The 19,976-nt window shown below is 45.1% G+C and overlaps 1 protein-coding gene across 2 annotated transcripts; it reads right to left on the reverse strand.

Annotated features, from left to right (window-relative positions):
- Positions 1–9: 9 nt before the first annotated feature.
- LOC144946685 (uncharacterized) lies at positions 10–18,838 on the reverse strand. 2 transcript variants are annotated; one of them, XM_078875769.1, is made up of 3 exons: positions 18,706–18,838; positions 11,039–12,610; positions 10–1,941 (listed from the first exon to the last, which is right to left on the reverse strand). In XM_078875769.1, exons 1-3 carry the CDS (start codon positions 18,737–18,739, stop codon positions 1,778–1,780), a joined length of 1,770 nt encoding a protein of 589 aa, XP_078731895.1. In that variant the 5' UTR covers positions 18,740–18,838; the 3' UTR covers positions 10–1,777. The 2 variants fall into 2 exon arrangements, with proteins under 2 accessions (XP_078731895.1, XP_078731894.1); XM_078875768.1 differs by having other exon boundaries at positions 10–1,944.
- Positions 18,839–19,976: the final 1,138 nt, after the last annotated feature.

The raw sequence follows: 19,976 nt of genomic DNA on the forward strand, positions 1-19,976 counted from the left end.
ATTATAAACGTAATAAATAACGAACGTAACATTTAATTAAATTTCAAAACCAAACGTGTGCCTACTATTTTATATTAAATTGGTGGTTTTATTCGAAAGCAAATATTACAAATATAGAGAGCTTATCATACGGTGAGAAAACACTTGCAAATATTTACAACAAAAACATTCGGAATATAAAGCACATAAGTAGGTAAATAGTACTAACATTTTGTTAATCTGTTGCATAGTAAAAAAAAAACTTTACAATTTAAGTTGTAAGAGTAAATAATTACTTATTAACATCAATGATGTTATCTTACTAATTAGGCCTTCATTGTTCCCCGTCCCCCTCTCTTGCCTGGATGACCGGGCCCAGGTAGGACACTCAAACCAGGCGACGCTTTTAGGTAAGAAACGATGGCTTTGGAATCTTTGTAAAACTAAACATTTGAATTGAAGATTTAAATATATATACATCTCAAAATCAGCTTGCAATGTAACTCGTGAAAAACATAATTCGCCGAATTTTGGAGGAAATGTGTCAAAAGTTAACTCATTTGAACTGTGTCAAAAGTTAACTCATTTGAACTAATCACAGATCTATTGCCACGTTTGATTATAATCAATTTAACAAATTATAATTTGTTAATTGTTTAATGCTCTGATAGAGCCTATAATTAGCATTTAATAGATATGTTTAATTAATACTGAAATAAACCGCAGCAACATGAGTTCAACGCCATCCGGGGTCAGCTCCAACTTCACAATCATCACCATCATCAATCTGGGGCCAGGATCAAAAGCACCACTTTGGACGCCGACATTTACTTGGTTAGAAATTAAGCATTGGTTGTCCAACAGATGGACTGACCCTCCAGCCATACGAATGTGGAATTTACACAATAGACTGGACTGCCAACACTGATGTGACACTACCAAAGGCTCAATTGTGCCGGGGAACACTACAACTTAAAAAAATGTACGTGCTATTATATTAGAACAAGTTTTGCTCGCTGGCTGGCTGGCTGGATGGACGGACAGACGAACACGTGCGCGGGCTGCTCGTGTGCTTCAAGGGTAGCACGTGCTACGATGCGTTTGAAACAGTTTCTATCAAATGGCAGTACAAGCAACAATCTGTAAAATTAATTGTAAACACACCAACATCATCATGCTAAGCAACGACAGCGAACAATAGCAGAGCTACATATGGCAAGCACCCTCATTAAAATCGCCTTGATACGTCAAGGGCATCGTTATGATTATTACTGCATACGTCAATGTGAACAGGCCACCCAGTGTCCGTGGAGGACTCTTGCCTATTACATCAGGAAATTCGGCTGCAAATGTTTAGCAGGGCCATATTCTGCCGATGAGACCCAGAGAGGTGGAACCCATTGCATTACAGCGTTTGGAAAACTTTGGTCCACCATTCCAATAGGCTGTTTGAATAAACCATGTTACATTGACATGATAAAACATAGAAAAATATGTTTTTTTACACATACCGTAGTGTTCTTGTTGAGTACAAAATCGGCAACAACATCGGTGCCATCTAAGGCTGCCCAGGAGGCACATCAACAGATAGCACGACTGATTCCTGCAGCTCAGATGGGCACTGTCGACACGTTCACACTTCATCTTAACTCTTGCCTAATTCCTCAGCGTCCAGAGTTCATCATCACTCCTTTTGGATGTAAATCATGCTCCCAGGCCATCAAAACGTTGAGGTCTCAACTTCCGAACAACTTCGACGGGCCATTCGGGGCCGCCCAGATGGCCACGGGTCTTCGTCTCAGATGAGGCAGGGCTTGATGTCGTACAAAGAGGCATGGCCAGGTGTGCACAGGGACTGGTCGCCCAGGTGCGTGGGCTGTCTGGCGTGGCCGGCGTTCGTTAAGCCCAAGGTAAAGTCTTTTCTGTCTTCAGGTGGAGAGGGGCACAGGAACAGAGGGAAGTCTTCTGCGGGGAAAAATGCGTGTGTGATTAAACCAAGGATCGGCCACCAAAATAAAAAGAATAGCCGTTTTTTTTTTCGAATTCGGTAACAATATTTCAAGAAATAAAAGAAGAATAAAAAAATATATATATATTTTACTTTTATTAATTTTAATTTTTTACCTACGTGACTTTACCGAAAAAAACCTAAGAATATGAATCCTTGCAGTCACGAAAGCTTCAAATATAGAAATAAATATTTAAAGAGCCGCAATGCACGTGAATACGAAACGGTTCTTAATAAATAGAGTCAAGAAGTAGCCCTTCACAGCTCTGGAGCCGTAGGTTGCCGACTTCTGGGTTAAACAAATCCCAACGTCGCCCAGGAGGCACATCAACAGATAGCACGACTCCGTGACTTTACCGAAAAAACCAAAGAGTAATTCCTGCAGTCACGAAAGCTTCAAATCAAGTTTGAACCACCTAAATTTGAAGCTTTCGTGACTGCAAGGATTCATATTCTTTGGTTTTTTCGGTAAAGTCACGTAGGTAGAAAATAAAAATAAAATAAATCCGAAACATCGTGATTTTTATTTTATTTTAATTTAAATTTTTGACCTACGTGACTTTACCGAAAAAACCTAAGAATTTGAACCACCTCTACGGGGAGGATTTCCACACTACTCAAGACTTAACTTCTAACTTAGCAATATTTGGAAGAACGTAATCAACCAGCTAATGTGTTAACTGTTGAGTTAGCCGCCTCTCTGTGTTGAATTGCATTACATTTCTAAGTTTATTAGGTTTGTTTTCTCAAACTTCCAATTTCTCTCCCCCTGCCGTTTACTCCATTCACTCCCTGTGCCGCTCTCATCGACTTGCTTATTTATCTGCCCCCCCTCTCTATATAATGCCTCGCCACAGAGGCCTTGTTTCTCTTTGTGTCTCTGTGTGTCTCTCTCTCCGTGTCTGTGTTTGTCTCTCTCTCTCTGTATGTGTGTCTCTCTCCGAGCTTGCATTATTTGACACCTGATGACGTTTGCTTGTGTTGCAATCGAAACGTTGTGTGTTCTATGATTTATTTAATTTATTTCTACGTGACTACCGAAAGAACAAAGAGTAAATCCTTGTTATCAGAGCACTGTAGTGCGCTCACTACATTGGTTTACAATAGGGTTCATAGTTTGTGTTGTATGTACGTATGTTTAACTTCTTTTGCACCATACATAGCCAACCGTGCTAATCGGAGGTACAGCGGAAGGGCAACAAACTAAACACAAGAAGCAGTTCTAATGAAATGAGTTTCCAATCAAGATTTAAAAGTGCATAGCTGCAGTGGCTTGCATCACAAAGTCACTCATTTCGGGAAATTTACGATTGTATATACCGTACTTTGAGTAGCCATTATAATGTTAAATATATCTGAAATGCAGAAGACACCAGGCATCTGAGAAACAACGATTTATAGGACACGTTAGAAATGGCGTAAGCTCGGTTAAAAATCAAACTTGTTTGCCATTGCTCCGAATAAATAAGAGGAGTTGAGGCATTGGGCATCTGCAAGGGTTCGGTGATTTAGATCTTGGGGCTGATCGGGACCACACGTAAGTTTAACAATTTAAAAATTTTGTTTTTATTTTACTAGGTAAGGCCCACTGAGCTATATAGCTTTTTATCAGAAGCGACCTGGCCACAAATGATAGCTGAACGAAGTGGCTCGTCATCATGTGGACATTTATACCAGCCAAATATTCTAAACGCGTGTTTCTTAATGTGGAGGGAAAATGGGAGGACCTAGAGAAAAATCCACGCGACCACGGGGAAAAATGCAAACTCCAAATATACAGCAGGCGTCAGGGCCGGGAACGAACCCACGACCTCCTCCATACCAGGCGAGGTAGTTAACATCTCGGGAATAGATCTGGGGTTGGTTTGGGAGCAGGCAGAGGAATCCGAGTATTGGGGTTGATGTCTCGTTTGCGGGTCAGGAGACTGGCAAAGTCGATGAGGGATGGGGGAGGCCGTACTGAGTCGCAGTCTTTGGTTCTTTCGGTAAAGTTACGTGACTCTACCGAAATAACCAAAGAGTAAATACCTGCAGTCACGAAAGCTTCAAATCAAGTTTGGAGTCGCAGTAGTCGAGTCAGGATGTGACTCAGGCATGGAGGAAGGTCTCAGCGGCAGCTGGGGTAAAGCAAGATATTCGTATTGTTTACATGCCCTTATAAATGTAAGGCAGTGCAGTAATTGTATCTGCCGCTATCCCTGAGTCAGTGGTAGATGGAGTACATGGCAGGGTCACTCTCTCAAGGACGGTTGGCTACGTACGGTGCGAAAGAAGTTCATCATCATGATCCATGGGCAGGTAGCCCTTAGATGCCCACTGCACATGCCATTTGTTTTCCACTTTCCTCTGTCTTGCCAAAATCCTAAAGTATTGCCACATCTCTCTGGCACCACACTGTATTAAGTCGTCAAGCCATTTTGTTAAGCCTTCCTTTCAAGTTCAACATAATATAATACACTTTTTCTTGGTTCTTTCGGTAAAGTCACGTAGAAGGGAAGTAATAAAAGAATAAAAATAAAACATGATAAAATAATTCTCACGACGTTTCGGCCATTCAGACGCTGTCTTTCCGACAGACCTGGTCTTCACCTGAGGACGGCTGCTTGCGTTGTGGCAGAAACGTCGTGAGAATTATTTTATTATGTTTTATTTTTATTATTTTATTACTTCCCTTCTACGTGACTTTACCGAAAGAACCAAGAATATGAATCCCTGCAGTCACGAAAGCTTTAAATCGAAATAATACACTTTATCGACCTCAGCGAGATGATGTGGCCGAGGCGGCCCCCAACCATGATTTGAACTTGTGAACTTTCCGCTTGTTTGCCAAGTGCCCTATCCGCAGCACCACTCATCATCCACTGCTGTAAATCATCATGAATCATTTACAACCGTCGGTCAATCCACTGCTGGACGAAGGTCTGTCCAACATGTTGTTTATGGGGGATTTGTTTAACTATACTTCACCACTCTGGTCAGTGCAGGTTCGTTATGGGGGAGGGGGGAGGGCAGTAATGGTTCAAATGTCACTCGCCACTGACTGATGCTAGCTGACTCATCGCGTTCGAAGCGCAGTCCGCTCACCATTGCACCACCGCTCCACCCCCCACAGCAAATGTCCGTATGTTTACTCCAGTATATTTATACACGTTATAAAATTAGCTCCGTGCGTGCGTACGTCCTGTGCGTACCGAGTGTGTCACTGTGCGCTGGGCGTGTGTGCGTGAGAGAGAGAGAGAGAAGTCTGCTTTCCTTCACGCTCCACAGGAGGGGAGAGACACAAATCGTGGGTGGTCCCGGAGAGCATAGCAGCCGAACGGGGACCCGCACGGGGCTGGGGTTTGTGTGGGCTTTGTAAGGGTGGCTGGATCCTGGAGTCTGGGGGGGGGGGGCGGAATGGGAGCTATTGCAGAAAGTCTCGCGGACGGCGAGTGTTTTAACACTCGGCGCAGAGTTTACACACCCAGTGTTTAAATTTCAGCCGGAACAAGTCCGGAACGCTGTTCCAGGAATTATGTTGGTGCGACAACATCCATCTCGAACCTGCGCTCTTCCCCCGTGATACTGCGGTGGTGTGGAATACATGATACAATTATTCAACTGGAAGTGTCCTACGCCGATGAGCCCCACTCTCCAAGCCAACCCTGGCAGCCTTCCGGAAATATCGAATGAGAATGTAATCCCTGCACAAAGACAAAGCTCACCCGTACAGCCTTAACCGACTGTCGAGGAAAGTGATGTTAGCGAGTAGCACCTATGAAGGCTGGCACGCCACTCGAGGGAGTGGGTGGCCAGCACAACCCCGACCGCCTTTGTCTCCCCAGTGGCGATGTTTACACACCGCACCAGGTACTCATTTGAGGCTGAGTGGACCTAGGGGATGCCCAGTACCGGTTCAGATAATCGACACCGGGTCACTGGGTTCTTAGCGCGGGACGCTAACCGCTGCGCCACCGCTCCCACGCGCACAATCCCAAACTTCGATCAAATCACCCGCACCTCACGGCTATCTCCTCAGATCTCGGAAGTTCAGCTGGGCTGGGCATGCATAGTGCTTGCATGCGTGGCCATCCACCACGTATAAAAACGGGCGCTGTATGAGCAGCTCCGAGGCCGAGTTGTTGTGCGGCCTTCTGTTGATGCCACCAACTCGTCGACAGCCTTCGCTCAGTGGGAAGCCGCTCATTCACCGCCTCCCGATGAGAATTGTTGGCTACGTACGGTGCGAAAGAAGTGAAACACACGTTAAGTCAGATCTGGAACTTCCTTCCCCCCGCCATCAATTGCTGTCCACTGCCTTCCCCTGTTTAATTTTAGGCCTAAGATATATATGTTTTATTCCTCTGCCTGTGACTGACTGACTGCAGACTCTATTCAAATAAACACGCTCTCTGTTTCTGTGCAGCGTCTCCAGATTCGGCCGCACTGACAGAGGCTATACACATCCACATTGTACTGCATTGTATGTTATTGTCCGCCTCAGTGCATGCATTGAGATTGGTTGTCTTGGAACTTGTTTGTGATTCTAAGTTCGTGGTTGCTACCACCAGCGGTGCTTAATTTCAGCCGGAAGAATCTGGAACCCCGTTCTGGGAATTATTTTGACACGCCACATCAATCTCGCCGTTTATATATAAATAAACCTTCTCATAGAAATATACCGTTCAATAATATTGCATTATTATGGACAGGTGTGCCTTATACTCTAGCGTTAGTGCCTCATGCTGATAGTCCCAACTTCAAGCCAGTCTAGCAGCGTACCGGAAAATATCGAGTGAAATCTGAAGTCCTGGCTGTTCAATTGAGATTTCTAATTCCGTCGGTGCTTGCGAACTTGTTTTATACTCGGGCGAAGTTACCCTACAGGGCTGCGTCGTGGAGCCTAGCTGTTGTAATAATTGTAGTTCATAAAACTTTGTTCCCGTGGCACACCGCGGGAAGGGGATTAGGGTCGAGGATGTAATTCGTGGAAAAGGAAAACGGAAACTGGAACGAGAAGAGGTCGAATGGGAAATACGAGGAAATCAACGGAAAAACGCGAGCAAAGGATCAGGAGAGATGAGGATAGGGAGGAAGAGGCTGCATCGGGGGCCTTGATGCAGCTGCACCGACGAGCAGAGTCTGTTTCCACAGGGGGCGGGGAAAGGGCTTAGAGTGGGGGGTGGCCACATTGAGGTCACGTGATTTACAGGAGGCTCGAGCTGATTTAAAATAGACGTTTGTCTTTTTCATGTTTTGTTTTTTCCAAATTTGGTCGTGTTCACAATGTCACAGCTGTTTTGCCTCACACCGCTGTAGTTGCCTTAAGGGAGCAGATACGCAACTCGATTCTAAGCACAGATAAGACGGTGCCTGTCTGTCCGTCCGTGCGAAAGCACTGCACGTTTTTTACGGAAATAATAAAAATCTGTGAACCAATGCTATGAAACTCACTCCACGGCTCAGCAGCACTGATGTCCAGATGTATGCAGCATTTAACCGAGATTATGAAACTAAATGCACTTCCAAAACAAAATCGCTTCATAAATATATAAACGTTACATTATGCTGCTCTAAGCAAATGGTGTTAGCACAAGCACCTAATGTCTGTGTCTGTACGTTTGTGTGTTTGTGTATGGTGTGTTTGTGTATTTGTGTGTGGTGTGTTTGTGTATTTGCATGTGGTGTGTTTGTGTATTTATGTGTGGTGTGTTTGTGTATTTGTGTGTGGTGTGTTTGTGTGTGGTGTGTTTGTGTGTTTGTGTATGGTGTGTTTGTGTATTTGTGTGTGGTGTGTTTGTGTATTTTCGTGTGGTGTGTTTGTGTATTTGTGTGTGGTTTGTTTGTGTATTTGTGTGTGGTGTGTTTGTGTATTTGTGTGTGGTGTATTTGTGTATTTGTGTGTGGTGTGTTTGTGTATTTGTGTGTGGTGTGTTTGTGTATTTGTGTGTGGTGTGTCTGTGTATTTGTGTGTGGTGTGTATATATGCGTATTTTTATTTTGTATGTGTGTATTGTATGTTTTGTATTCATGTGTTTACGTATACGTGTATCTGTGTGCTTGTGTAATACGTACATTTGTGTGTTTATATGTTTGCGTATTTGTGAGTTTACGTATTTGTGTTTTTGTATGTTTGTGTCTTTGCGTTTGTGTGTTTCTGTGTGCACATTTCTGAGTACAATTAATTCCCCGAACAAATGGATGTTCCTTAGCAGACTGGCTTGCCCGTTTAGTTTTATAATTAGCGCAAAACAAATATTGATTGCAATTATGTGCAGCATGCATTAAATATTGGAACCATTGTCCCAACGTCGGCCCATCGTTGTCTCTATGCCTTTCCGTACTTCCAGTTCAAATAAAGTTTGCGTACAAGTTATTTAATAGCAGTTCACTCAACACACACGCCTGCTCTAAAACTTCTAATCATTACATATTTACATCCTAGAATTGTTAAAACGCTCATTCTGTCAGGTACACTAAGAATGAGCATATTTATACAATAATGGATGCTTAATTCAAGTTGTAATGCAGTAAAGCAAGAAAGTTTAAAGAATAACACAAACAAAAACTCCGTCAATTACACGTTGGCCTTATAAGGATAACATATGTAACAGATGACGTTTCGGGTATTGGCCCGCTTTTATTTTTGTTGTGTATGTACGTAAGTGTGTATGTATGTATGTAGGTGTGTATGTATGTTGAACTTATTTCGCACCGTACATAGCCAACCGTGCTAATTGGAGATGCGGGGGAATGATAACGAACTAAACCCAAAAAGCACTGATGAATACATTATTTTTCAATTTAGAATTCCAGAGGATTTAAAAGTGCACAGCTCCAGTGGAGTCCTAATATCGGAAGGAAGAGCGTTCCGAACGCAAGGACCATTGCCTGAAACGTCGCCTATTCAGTTTTTTCGTCATAGAAAGTCTCAATGTTATTGACGAATGTGTTGAGTTATTTTGCACCACGGCCAACGCAAAGGCAGCATCATCATCATTAAAATAATTTGTATAATATTTAAAGAATAATTAGGTAATTAGATTGTTTAGAAATTTGATTAGTGTACCGTTTATTACACGAATATATTTGTCAAGAAATATGCAATGAAAAAAGACCAACGCTTTAACCGTACGGTATTTTTGTTTTGTTTTAACAGACCATGCGGTTATTGTGGGCCTAATCTCGTACGAGATGTACCGACTGTAACTTCACAAAATCGTGGCAGAATAGGGGTTTCATTCACATTTTTAGCTTTAATGTGTAACTACGATATTTATGAAACGTATACAAATTAATTATATGTATTACATTAAATTGCTTACGTGTAAATTATGCAAATTATTGCGTATAAATTATACACGTATATACCACATGTCGTATAATTTATACACATTTGCAGCTTCAAAATTATCCTCAACAAGCATTCGTACGATTCACGTTTGTTTTTGTGCTTGGGCCACGTGGCAGATATCTGCTATTATAATTTGTCATTAACCCTCCACCTCCCGACAAGATAGCCACGTTTACAAATACATTATCATTATAAATATTATTTATACGTCCCAATTTACCGATCAAATTCTGAACACCTCCTCCTCCTTAAGACTCTTCTTGACAGAATTAAACACCAACGTACGATGACGTTTTTACTCAAACTGCCTTGAGCATCATCAGGCAATGAACTCGGAGTAATCGAGTGAGGCTGCCTCAGCTAAGACACGTGACACCACCAACGGCCCAACGAGACACAACCAACGGCCACAGCGTTGCTCGTTCCCACGTGTCCTTTGTAAGTTGGGACTTGCAGCCCTTCAGCTAAACAATTGTACAATCATATATAATTTATATTTTAACGACAAACTGTGCTGTCTAATTGGCTAATAGAGATATTGCACACTGCTTGTTGATCAAACGGTGGATGCGTAGATAGCCGTATACATTAATATATTAGCACGCATTCTGTGTCTACTTAACTCAATGTTAATGGTGGGGTGAGGCGGGGGGAGGAAATTTCAATCAGACGACGACTATGAATGCTTTTCTTGATTCTAAATATCGCTCACGTCCAATAGAAAGCTAGTGCGCATCAATGTTCTGGTATGAGTATTGTGTGTGTGTGGGTTGTAAATTGTGGGGGGAGCGGTAGTGTAGTGGTTAGCGCGCTGCACTACAAACCCAGCGACCCGCGTTGGCTTCCCGCTCAGGGCCAACACCAGTGACGATTATCTTAACGGGTCCTGGGCCTCCCCTAGGTCTACTCAGCCTCAAATGAGTACCTGGTGCGGTGTGTAAACATCGTCACTGGGGAGACAAAGGCGTGGTGCTAGCCACCCACCCCCTCGTGTGCCATGCCAGCATTAATAGGTGCTCATTAACAGTACTTGCCCCAACAGTCTGTTAAGGCTATACAGGGGATCTTTGTTTTTGTCGTAAATTGTCAATTGTGTTGTAAATTATACCAATGTCTAATAATGCCCAATGTTGGAGTCAGTCAACGGAAACACAAAAGTTAAAAACGCCAGAGCCCAAAAAGAACCATGAACCCCAATACGCAGTCATGAAATTCTCTAAAATAATCCTGCAGTAGGTTCAAGAAAAAATCGCACAATCAATATAGTAATGTATAGATGCCAAAACAAAGATGCTTTATAGATCCCTCTTTGTAAGAAGATGTCTAATGTCTTGTATAAAGTCATGGAAGAGCTGGTGACGTGTATAGCAAAGACCTCATGCTCAGTGCCTTCGATTCCAGGGCTCCATGCTGTGGCTAAAGACCCACAGCATGGGTATCTGGGCTTGCAATCTCACTACAACAGTCTAAATGCCCGACTCGTGTATTGTAGATAAATGTTCCTTTCCGATACAATTGTGATGAGATCCCACTGGCATATCTATAACCGACAATAATACTGCAACTCGCCAGAGCGATTTGCAGTATGATTAAACTTTGATTGTTTTGTCAAGATTTAAATCAGGCTCAAAGTGTCTCCATCAGCAGTCACTAAATTATCTCAACGTGTGACTCGGGGCATATACGTACGTGCGGTCCATGTCGTGTGTGATTAATACCTGCAGTGCTGCCACCGTATGAAAGGTAGGAGGATCCCGTCTGCTGATGCTGCTGCTGGTGGTGATGATTGGTGAGATGGTGCATAAAGTGTGGCCGACTTTTCTCTGCCGGCGAAAGACGGGTGAGGCTTGGCGAGCTGCCAGGCGAACAATTCTGGTGCCACGTTGGACTCAGGCCGGTGGCAAATTCAGGCGACCCTTGCCCATGACCAGGAGGTGGTGCATACAGAGGTGGATGATGATGATGATGAGGAGGTAGAAGATGAGGTGCCTGGTCAGCGCTGGAGAAGCCCGTGCTCCCCAAGAACAGGTGGTGGTGCACCGCACTCAAGTCGCCAACGGAGTGGCTGCTGCCTCGGATAAAACCCAAACGAGACCCCACGTCCTGCAGGACGTCTGTCGTCTCCACCGCACGCACGTCCTTGGACCCGTGCGTCCCGGCGCCCAGGTGGCCCAGTGAGCCCTTGCTCAGCTCGGAGGACGTGAGCTCGTCTCCCTTCCCGAAGCACGCATCCTCCCCCAGGCCCAGCTGCTGCCCCGAGCTGGGCCGCCCGTCATCGACTCTTTGGCTCTGGCGACGGTCACGGCCGCCGGGCGACCCCTGCAGCCACCGCCTTGCTCCGTTGCCCCCGCCCGCGTACCCGTCTCCTCCGAAGGTCGCCGCCGACTGTGGCTCATCATCAGCCACCGTGCAGGAGCCGAGCGCTTCCTTCCCGCTCCGCGCCATCGTCGCCGAAGCCTCCTTGAGACTGCACGTTGCTCCTTCCGCATACGCGACTTTCGTGAAGCTGGGCGACTTTGGTAGATCTGGCCCTGAATGTTGATTAGCGTGGTGCAGGGCAGGCCTAGGAACGTCCATCCCGAGTGCCAGGTGGTGCTGCAGGTGCCCGTACGACTGTTCGTGGAGCCCATTGTTCTGAAGATGATTGGTTTCGTGGTGATGGTGTTGTAGGTAGTCATGTTGATGGTGTTGCTGCTGCTGCTGATAACTGTGATGGTGTTGGTTATGCTGGTGCTGCTGATGAAGGGTCTGATGGGGAGGCAGATTATGATGGTGGTGATGTGGCTGATCGTGATGATGGAAAGGCGTCGAGGTCAGCCCCACCAGCCCGTAGTGCAGCAACGCCTGGCTGCCTCGGTACGCCTGACACTTGAGCCTGAACCCCCGCGGCCTCCGTCGAAACGATCCCTCCTCAAACATGAACTCGCTGGCCGGGTCGATGGTCCAGTAGTGGCCCTTGCCTGGCCGGCCCAGGCCCTTGGGCAGCTTCACAAAGCACTCGTTGAGCGAGAGATTGTGTCGCACGGAGTTCTTCCAGCCCTGGTAGGCGCCGCGGAAGAACGGAAAGCGACCCTGCAGGAACTGGTAGATCTCGCTGAGGGTGACTCGCTTGGCCGGTGAACTCTGGATCGCCATGACGATGAGGGCGATGTAGGAGAAGGGAGGCTTCTCGGGCCGACGCTGGGCCCCGGGGCTGTGTTTCTTGTGGCCGCAGGGCCGTGCGGCCTCCGAGCCAGGTGACTTTAAAGGTGCGTGGACGCTCGAAGACACCTCCATGGTCATCGTCCCCTCTGCTCAGCGCACAGCACATGCCACGCACACAGGCCCATCAATCATCATCATCATCGGCAGTAGCGCCAGCAACATGAATCGGCAGCAGCAGCAGCTTATGGTTTATGCACTGCTGGATGAAACCTTTCCAACGAGACGACGCATAATCATTCACCGCACACAAAGCTGTATGCCCGCGTGTCGGTCGGCATTTGTTTTTAGCTTGAGGAACTGGGATAGCAAAGGTCAAGTCGCCCCGAAATGTACCCAATCAAGTGAAATGTTGTAAGATAAGCAGGGCTGAACCTGGTTAGCGCTCGGAAAAGTGACCACCAGGGCTTTCCAGGTGTTGTAGGCGTGGAGCTGTGAGGTGTGGCGAGTCGATGACAATGTTGATTGCTAGTCCCGTACGTGCATATTCGGTTTTCTCTAGGTTCTCCGCTTTCACCCATTCAAAAACACTCGCAAATAGTATTTTCCAAAGACCCCAATGTAGTGAGAATGCATCTTGAGGCTCATGAGATGCACAGCCATCTTAGCACACAATGATTTCTGCGTGAACCGCACCTCCGATTAGTATGGTTCGCTACATACGGTGCGAAAGAAGTTCAACATACATCACAGGCATGAACCACCACGTCTGACTCTGTAGGATCATGAAAGCACGTGTGCTTGAAAATTCGAATGCTTCATCACCGCCAGGAAACAGGACCTTGCAATTTGCGCGAATAATGAATTGCGATGGTGCGTGGATGGACGCCTCGCTGAGCCGTCGCCATCTCTCACGGTCGAGCAATACAAGCTAGACTAAACTAAACACTTTTTTTTATTTTACTAGGCAAGGCCCTCTGAGCTATACAGCTGTTTTTTAAAGGCGACCTGGCTATCACAAATTATAGCTCAACGACGTGGCTTATGTGGGAATGTATAGCAGCCAAATACTCTAAACCAGTGGTTTCTAAACCTTTACTGCAGCCTTGGTTCCCAATCTTAAACATAACAAAAAAATACACAGGGTTTGATGAAACAAAGTAGTTGTACTTACGTGCCCTTACTTAATTTGTGTTTCGATGATTTACCTTCTTTAAAAAATCTGGCCATGTCTCGCACCCCCAGGAAGGGCATCTCGCACCCCCAGAGGGTGCGTGCACCCAAAGTTAAGAGCCACTGCTCTAAACGCACGTTGATTATAAATGTGGAGGGAAAATCGGAAGACACGGCGAAAAATCCACACAATCACGCCGAGAGAGCCATGCAAACTCCAAATATACAGACGTCAGGGTCGGGATCGAACCCATGACGACCTCCTGTAAACCAGGCGAGGTAGTTAACATCTAGCCACCACGACAAACGTCACCGTCGCACGAGCTGATCGCATTGCTCCGTCTGCGCGGCAGTCCACGTCTGGGTCGCGTTCGCTCCTCTGGTTGCTGCTCTGCTACCAACTTCGACTCACCGTTGACGATGCTAGCCGCGACGTGTCCTGCCCATGCCCTGCACATACTCTTCTTAGCAATTTCAATGATGAAGTTAAGGGGCATGTTTTTCTCTCATTCCACGTGTTCCCCTCTCTCTCTCTCTGCCCCAGGGTAATTCCTAGCATGCACTTCTCATTGCTTATTTGTGCAATTTTGGACGTTGGTATATTTTCTTTCTCAATCCATCAATTAATCCCCTAACTTCGTATATTTAGAGATCACTAAATAGCGAGTGAGAATATATGTTTTGATTAATGGAAAATGATGTGCGAATTACTATGCTGGTGATGTTGCATTAATGATGATCGAGTGAATTAAACTATACAAACAGGAACAACACGAAATCAAACTATGTTGTGAAAGCCTCTGGAAGTACCATTATTGACGGTTGAGGTTTACACGACCTATTATTTTATTGGGGTGGACAAAATCTCTACCACATTTTGGGAAGTCAACGATGGTTATTTGATAGATGTACTCGCCCTTGTCATAAGAATGTGGAATTGTCACGGCCGCCAGTAGAAGTGAGCGCCATTCTACCACGGTCCAATCAGGAAGTCAAATTCGTTTTTATTATTAAAATGCGGTAATGTTTTTTCGTAACATTTGTATAATCATTCGCATTATTCCCGTTAAACGTTGAATAAAATGGGCTAAAAACAAATATGAGGAGAAAGGCAAAGTATTTAGTATTGTCGACTTTAGCGTTACGCTCTCGAGGAGGCGAATTACTCGGTTCACTGATGACAGGGCTTGTGTATGCGTGAGTGTTTCGTGTGAGGCGTAGCTGCGTGGTTCTCGAGGCTGAGCCTGCCATGTCAGTGGAACCAGCCATCAGACAACTCGCGCTCGTTATTAGGTTCACAAATACACCGTAATCATTTCGATTTAAAGCTTTCGTGACTGCAGGGATTCATCTTCTTGGTTCTTTCGGCAAAGTCACGTAGAAGGTAAATAATAAAATAATAAAAATAAAACATAATAAAATACAATTCTCACGACGTTTCGCGTCCGACAGCCCTGTTCTTCACCTGAGGACGGCTGCTTGCGTTGTGGCCGAAACGTCGTGAGAATTGTATTATATAATATTTTATTTTTATTATTTTATTATTTCCCTTCTACGTGACTTTACCGAAAGAACCAAGAAGATGAACACCGTATACAGTTTTAGGTTTTATGATTTTTTTAAATTATTATAATCTACTAGATTGAGCAATATGTCACTTCTCTATCCCTTCGTAATTAGGTTCACAAATACACCGTATACAGTTTTAGGTTTTATTATTTTTTTTTATTATTATAATCTACTATATTGAGCAAGATGTCACCTCCCTAGCCCTTAAAATAAAACGAAATTTACAGATTTCCACCCCTTATAGATCAGCAATATAACGTACACCAGCCAACTTGGTCAAACAACACCTAAAACGAATTGTTTCTAGATTTGAAGTTTTCGTGACTGTAAGGATTCATACTCTTTGGTTGTTTCGGTAAAGTCACGTAGGTAAACAAATTTAATAAATTAAATCACGACGTTTCGGAGGCAACACAAGCTTCCGTCTTCAGGTGGAACCGTCACAGCAAAATTACTTGACTGCAAAATTACCTTGATACAGTAATTAAAATTACCTTGATACAGTAATTTTGTTGTGACGGTTCCACCTGAAGACGGAAGCTTGTGTTGCCTCCGAAACGTCGTGATTGAATTTATTTGCATTTTTTACCTACGTGACTTTACCGAAAAAACCAAAGAGTATAAAACGAATTGTGTCGACATATACCGCCTGGTCAAAACAACTCGCGTGATCGTCACGGCATGGGCACGCATTGAATAAACAGTGGATTAAGAAATTACTTTAAATTATTGTGATACGAACAAATGTTTTTAGTATGAAAAACAACCTAAATGAGAAATTATTTTAATTTACACCGAGTTTGTATGTTACATCTGAATATATGGAGGTGAAAGCTGGGCAATTACAGAGACCCTACAGAACAAATTGTAGGAAATATAATTGGGGTTATTAATAAAGGGGATGTTAAACATTTCATGGACAGACACCCGCTGAGTGACATAAATGTGCTACGGATAGGAGTAGGGTACACAAAAATAAAATTAGTGATCATAAATAGAGAAGTGAAAGGTTAGATTTATTAGATAGATGAAAAATCGAGAGACTGAATGGGAAGGTTATAGAGGTGTATACCACCAGAATCCGGGAAAGACCGTAAAGTAAGTTACAGAAGAAGTTTGAACAATCTGATGCAAACTTTAAGAATGTTCTTTCGCACGGCTGATCTAAATGCAGAGCAACAACTACAATTTCACATGCATGTGGTCACGCCAGATAATAGCGTCAGGAACAGCGGAGTTGTTTATCATCGCTGCGATGTCTCCGTATTTGTTTATCGGGCATTGCGTCGTTATACGTTGTACGGTCTGTTCTGGATGACCACAGTCGCACACTGGAGAGTTTTAAATGTTCTGTTTGTGCATCGGGTATCCGTATCTGCATTGGTTTGTGCAGTGGATGCGGTTTAGGGTGGACCATGAGCTCAGTGCCGGATTATCCTAGTAGCAAATATGCTACGGGCCCCGCACGTTCAATGGCCTCGCGCTAAATGCTTTCAAGCTATAAATTTCGGTTCAGTGATTCTGCACTTGTTCTATTGCTATAGTACTATACTGCCTTCAACTTTTATGAACGACTGGGTGTTTAAGGTTAGCGATTTGTCGTATTATCTGGCTGTATACCAAATGAAAAAATACAATTACTTTACTATGCAAGTAAAAAACGTGTGTTTTATATTTGTGGGTGTGTTTTTTTATTTAGGGCCCCTTTGTAACATATGTTACAGGCCCCGCACTCGCTTAATCCGGCACTGCATGAGATTCGTGGAAGATAAACACCAGTGATCTTCTGTGCTGGGTCTTCATCGTGGACAGAGCTGAGTGGAATAATGGGCCACTATCGCCGATGTCTTTGAGAAAGGACCGTGACTCACATGGAGAAATCGAGATATATTGTGCAGGTGTGTGTAACGCAATTACAATTAGGTGCGAACTAATTTCAACATTCATAGTGACTGCAATTTGTATGCAATTATGTGAGCGAATACTCTATGTAAATGGCGTTAATCGTTGGATGTCGAGCACAATGTTATAATATCTTTAAACAAATATTTCGTACAAGAGAATGGATACAATATAAACTATATATGGATATTAACTCATTTTTTTTAGACAATATAGAAAGGCACAGGCGCATACAAAATCCACATCACTTTCATTATTAATATATTTAATCCACAACAAGTTCTACCAACTTTATTATTTTGCAGTAGCACATCTATAAATAGAGCTAAGCATTTCATACGTTACATAACGTGCTTATTATATTAAACTGTTGAATAATGTATGCACAAAATACGATTTGTTGTTTATCACGGATACAGTATGCGCAACAAACTACGAAGTTCCATTAGTTCTGTAAGACTGTTCAACTAGTGCTGTTAGCTTGCGCCTATTAAGGCCGGCATAGCACACGCAGTCATTTTGCAACTCCCCTTTAGCACTTTAATACAGATGTTTACAACCATATAAACTGATCATTTATGCTTTTTTAGAGTATGGATTCCTGCAGTCACGAAAGTTTCAAATCAAGATTGTTCATTTATGGCTGAGTCAACCTAGTGGAATGTCAGGTTTAGATTCCGCTTACCGCTGAGGCTGTGACCGGGAATAAAACCGCTGGTGTGGATGGAGAGTTGGTAGCGCTGTGGTTAGCGCACTGTGCTCCTAACTTGGCAAACAGAGTTCGATTCCCGGCTACGGCTAACATTATTGGTGATTATCTGATCCGTTCCTGGTCATCTCGGTCTTAAATGTCACCGTGTCAACGTCAGCAGCGGGGAGACAAAGGCTGCCGTGGGCGGTAATGGCCACACCACCCCCTCGCACCGTGCCGGTCTTCATAAGCGCTCGCTAACAGCACTCGCCGCCAACAGTCTGTGTAAGCTATACCGAGGATGTTTGTCTTTGTATGGTGCAGCAATTAATTAGCGCACTGGGCGACAACTCAGTCGCGACCTCGCTTTAATTCCAAGCTATGGCTATCAGCAATGACGAGTGATATCTGAACATGTCTTAAGCCTCTCCCAGGTCCACTCAGCTTTAATTCGGGAGCACTCCAGCGGCAATGACATAACAACGATGGTGCGTGGTGCTGGCCACCCACGCCCTCGTGCGCTGTTCCAGGCTTAATAGGTGCTCACTAACAACACTTTATCCAACAGGTTGTTAAAGGCTACCTTGACCCTAATGCTGACCCTACCTCTAGCAAGAACCCTGACACGCATACTGACCCATAACCCTGACTTTGAACTTCACCCTTCCTCTCGCTCTTAATCATGTTGGATCAATATCTTTGCCTCGGGTAGGCAGGAATTAAATTGGTCAGCGACCAGGAAAATTGGTCAGCATATGTCCCGATGGGCGACCAGGAAAATACGTCTGCGCCCGGCACACCACATCCAGTATCGTTCTCAACACAGCGATACACGCACGTGCTTTTACTCCACTCTACCAGTTGACCCGGAGACGTGCCTCCCGCGTGCGTGTGCGTGTGTACACGTACCTGCGTGTGTGCCACTGGAATAAGCCTCAAGCATAGAGAAGAGCGAAGTGGGAAGTGGCCGGTGGTTATCACTGCGATGCACGGGAAGGGAAATGCACGGGGAGCAGGAGGAGGAGCGGCCACGCGCTTGGGATGGAAGGGGTCGTGGACAACATTGAGCTGTGGGGTTGAGTGTGGTGGTGGTGGGGGGGGCTGGTAGTTGGGGGTGAGGTTGGGCTGACTGGGGACGGGGGGGGGTCTACATACACCCCCTGTCCTCCTTCCCTCCCCTCTCCCCCACCCTCAAAGGATCTACTCTAAAACTTGTGGAGCACAAAGAATTCATGCGGTGACATTCAGCAGTGCAAGCTCTGTCGCCACGAATACGTGTGCAGCTCTTCGTGTCGTGGAGTCGCTGCTGGCCGGATGAGGTCCTCGCCAAGTCGTGAGTGTTGTGAGTGTTGTTTGACCATACTTCACCCAACTATAGTAGAGTATAACAATGTGCGTTGCTGCCCTCTGCTGCTCACAATGTGAACTAACAAGTGCAGGACTGTACTCATCTCCCCATCCCAGGGTTCTTCATTGCAAGGCCCGCGTGGGCCACTGACGGGCCCTTGGTGGCCTTGAGTGCGGCCCCGGACATTGCGCAACATGTTCAAACACCTCCCATCATCGTCATGGTGTCAACCCCAGCAATGGTTTCACGTGTGTGGCGGCACATACACCGATTGTGTCTTGTCGGCGAATGTGGCCCCCTCTGAAAATTCGTGAAGAGCAGTGTACAGTATACGTAGAGGTTCTTCATCCAGCAGTGGATCAATTACGGCTCGTGATGATTATAACGTAGCGACCTCTAGTGGCTACAGGTGTCACGCGAATTCATTGCATACAAGAACATAATACTGGTAGGAACTTCCTGGTTACACCAGCCCACAGGGGATTATTGTGTCCGTCTGTCGTGCATCCAAAAATGGGAGGGGTGGGGCTGGGTGGAGAGGGGGAGGGGCTGGGTGGGGAGGGAGGGGCTGGGTGGGGCTGGGTGGGGAGGGGCTGGTTACCCCGTGGTGCCCTTATAAAACTCAACGTTCAACCTACTCACGCCGGCTTGCGCCCGCCCTTACAGTCGGGCATATTTGCGGAATACACCACGCCGCCGTTGACCCTGGCCATTGACCGAGCAACCCAACGTTCCTACCAGCTCCCTCCGCAGGAATGTGTTATTCCAGCCGTTCTTATTCCACCAACGTGTAAATACATCTCCATGCCATATCAGTCATCATTACGAATTA

Source organism: Lampetra fluviatilis, chromosome 42 (genome assembly GCF_964198595.1).
Source record: "Lampetra fluviatilis chromosome 42, kcLamFluv1.1, whole genome shotgun sequence".
Lineage (NCBI taxonomy): Eukaryota > Metazoa > Chordata > Hyperoartia > Petromyzontiformes > Petromyzontidae > Lampetra > Lampetra fluviatilis.

What these genes read in the sequence shown, in the direction of transcription:
- LOC144946685 (XM_078875768.1), bottom strand. Translation starts at nt 18,739, where the DNA reads ATGCTTGAGGCTTATTCCAGTGGCACACACGCAG. An exon ending in TTCCAGTGGCACACACGCAG is followed by an intron (nt 12,611 to 18,705) that starts GTACGTGTACAC and finishes TGCGCTGAGCAG; the next exon opens with AGGGGACGATGACCATGGAG. An exon ending in ATACGGTGGCAGCACTGCAG is followed by an intron (nt 1,945 to 11,038) that starts GTATTAATCACA and finishes TTTTCCCCGCAG; the next exon opens with AAGACTTCCCTCTGTTCCTG.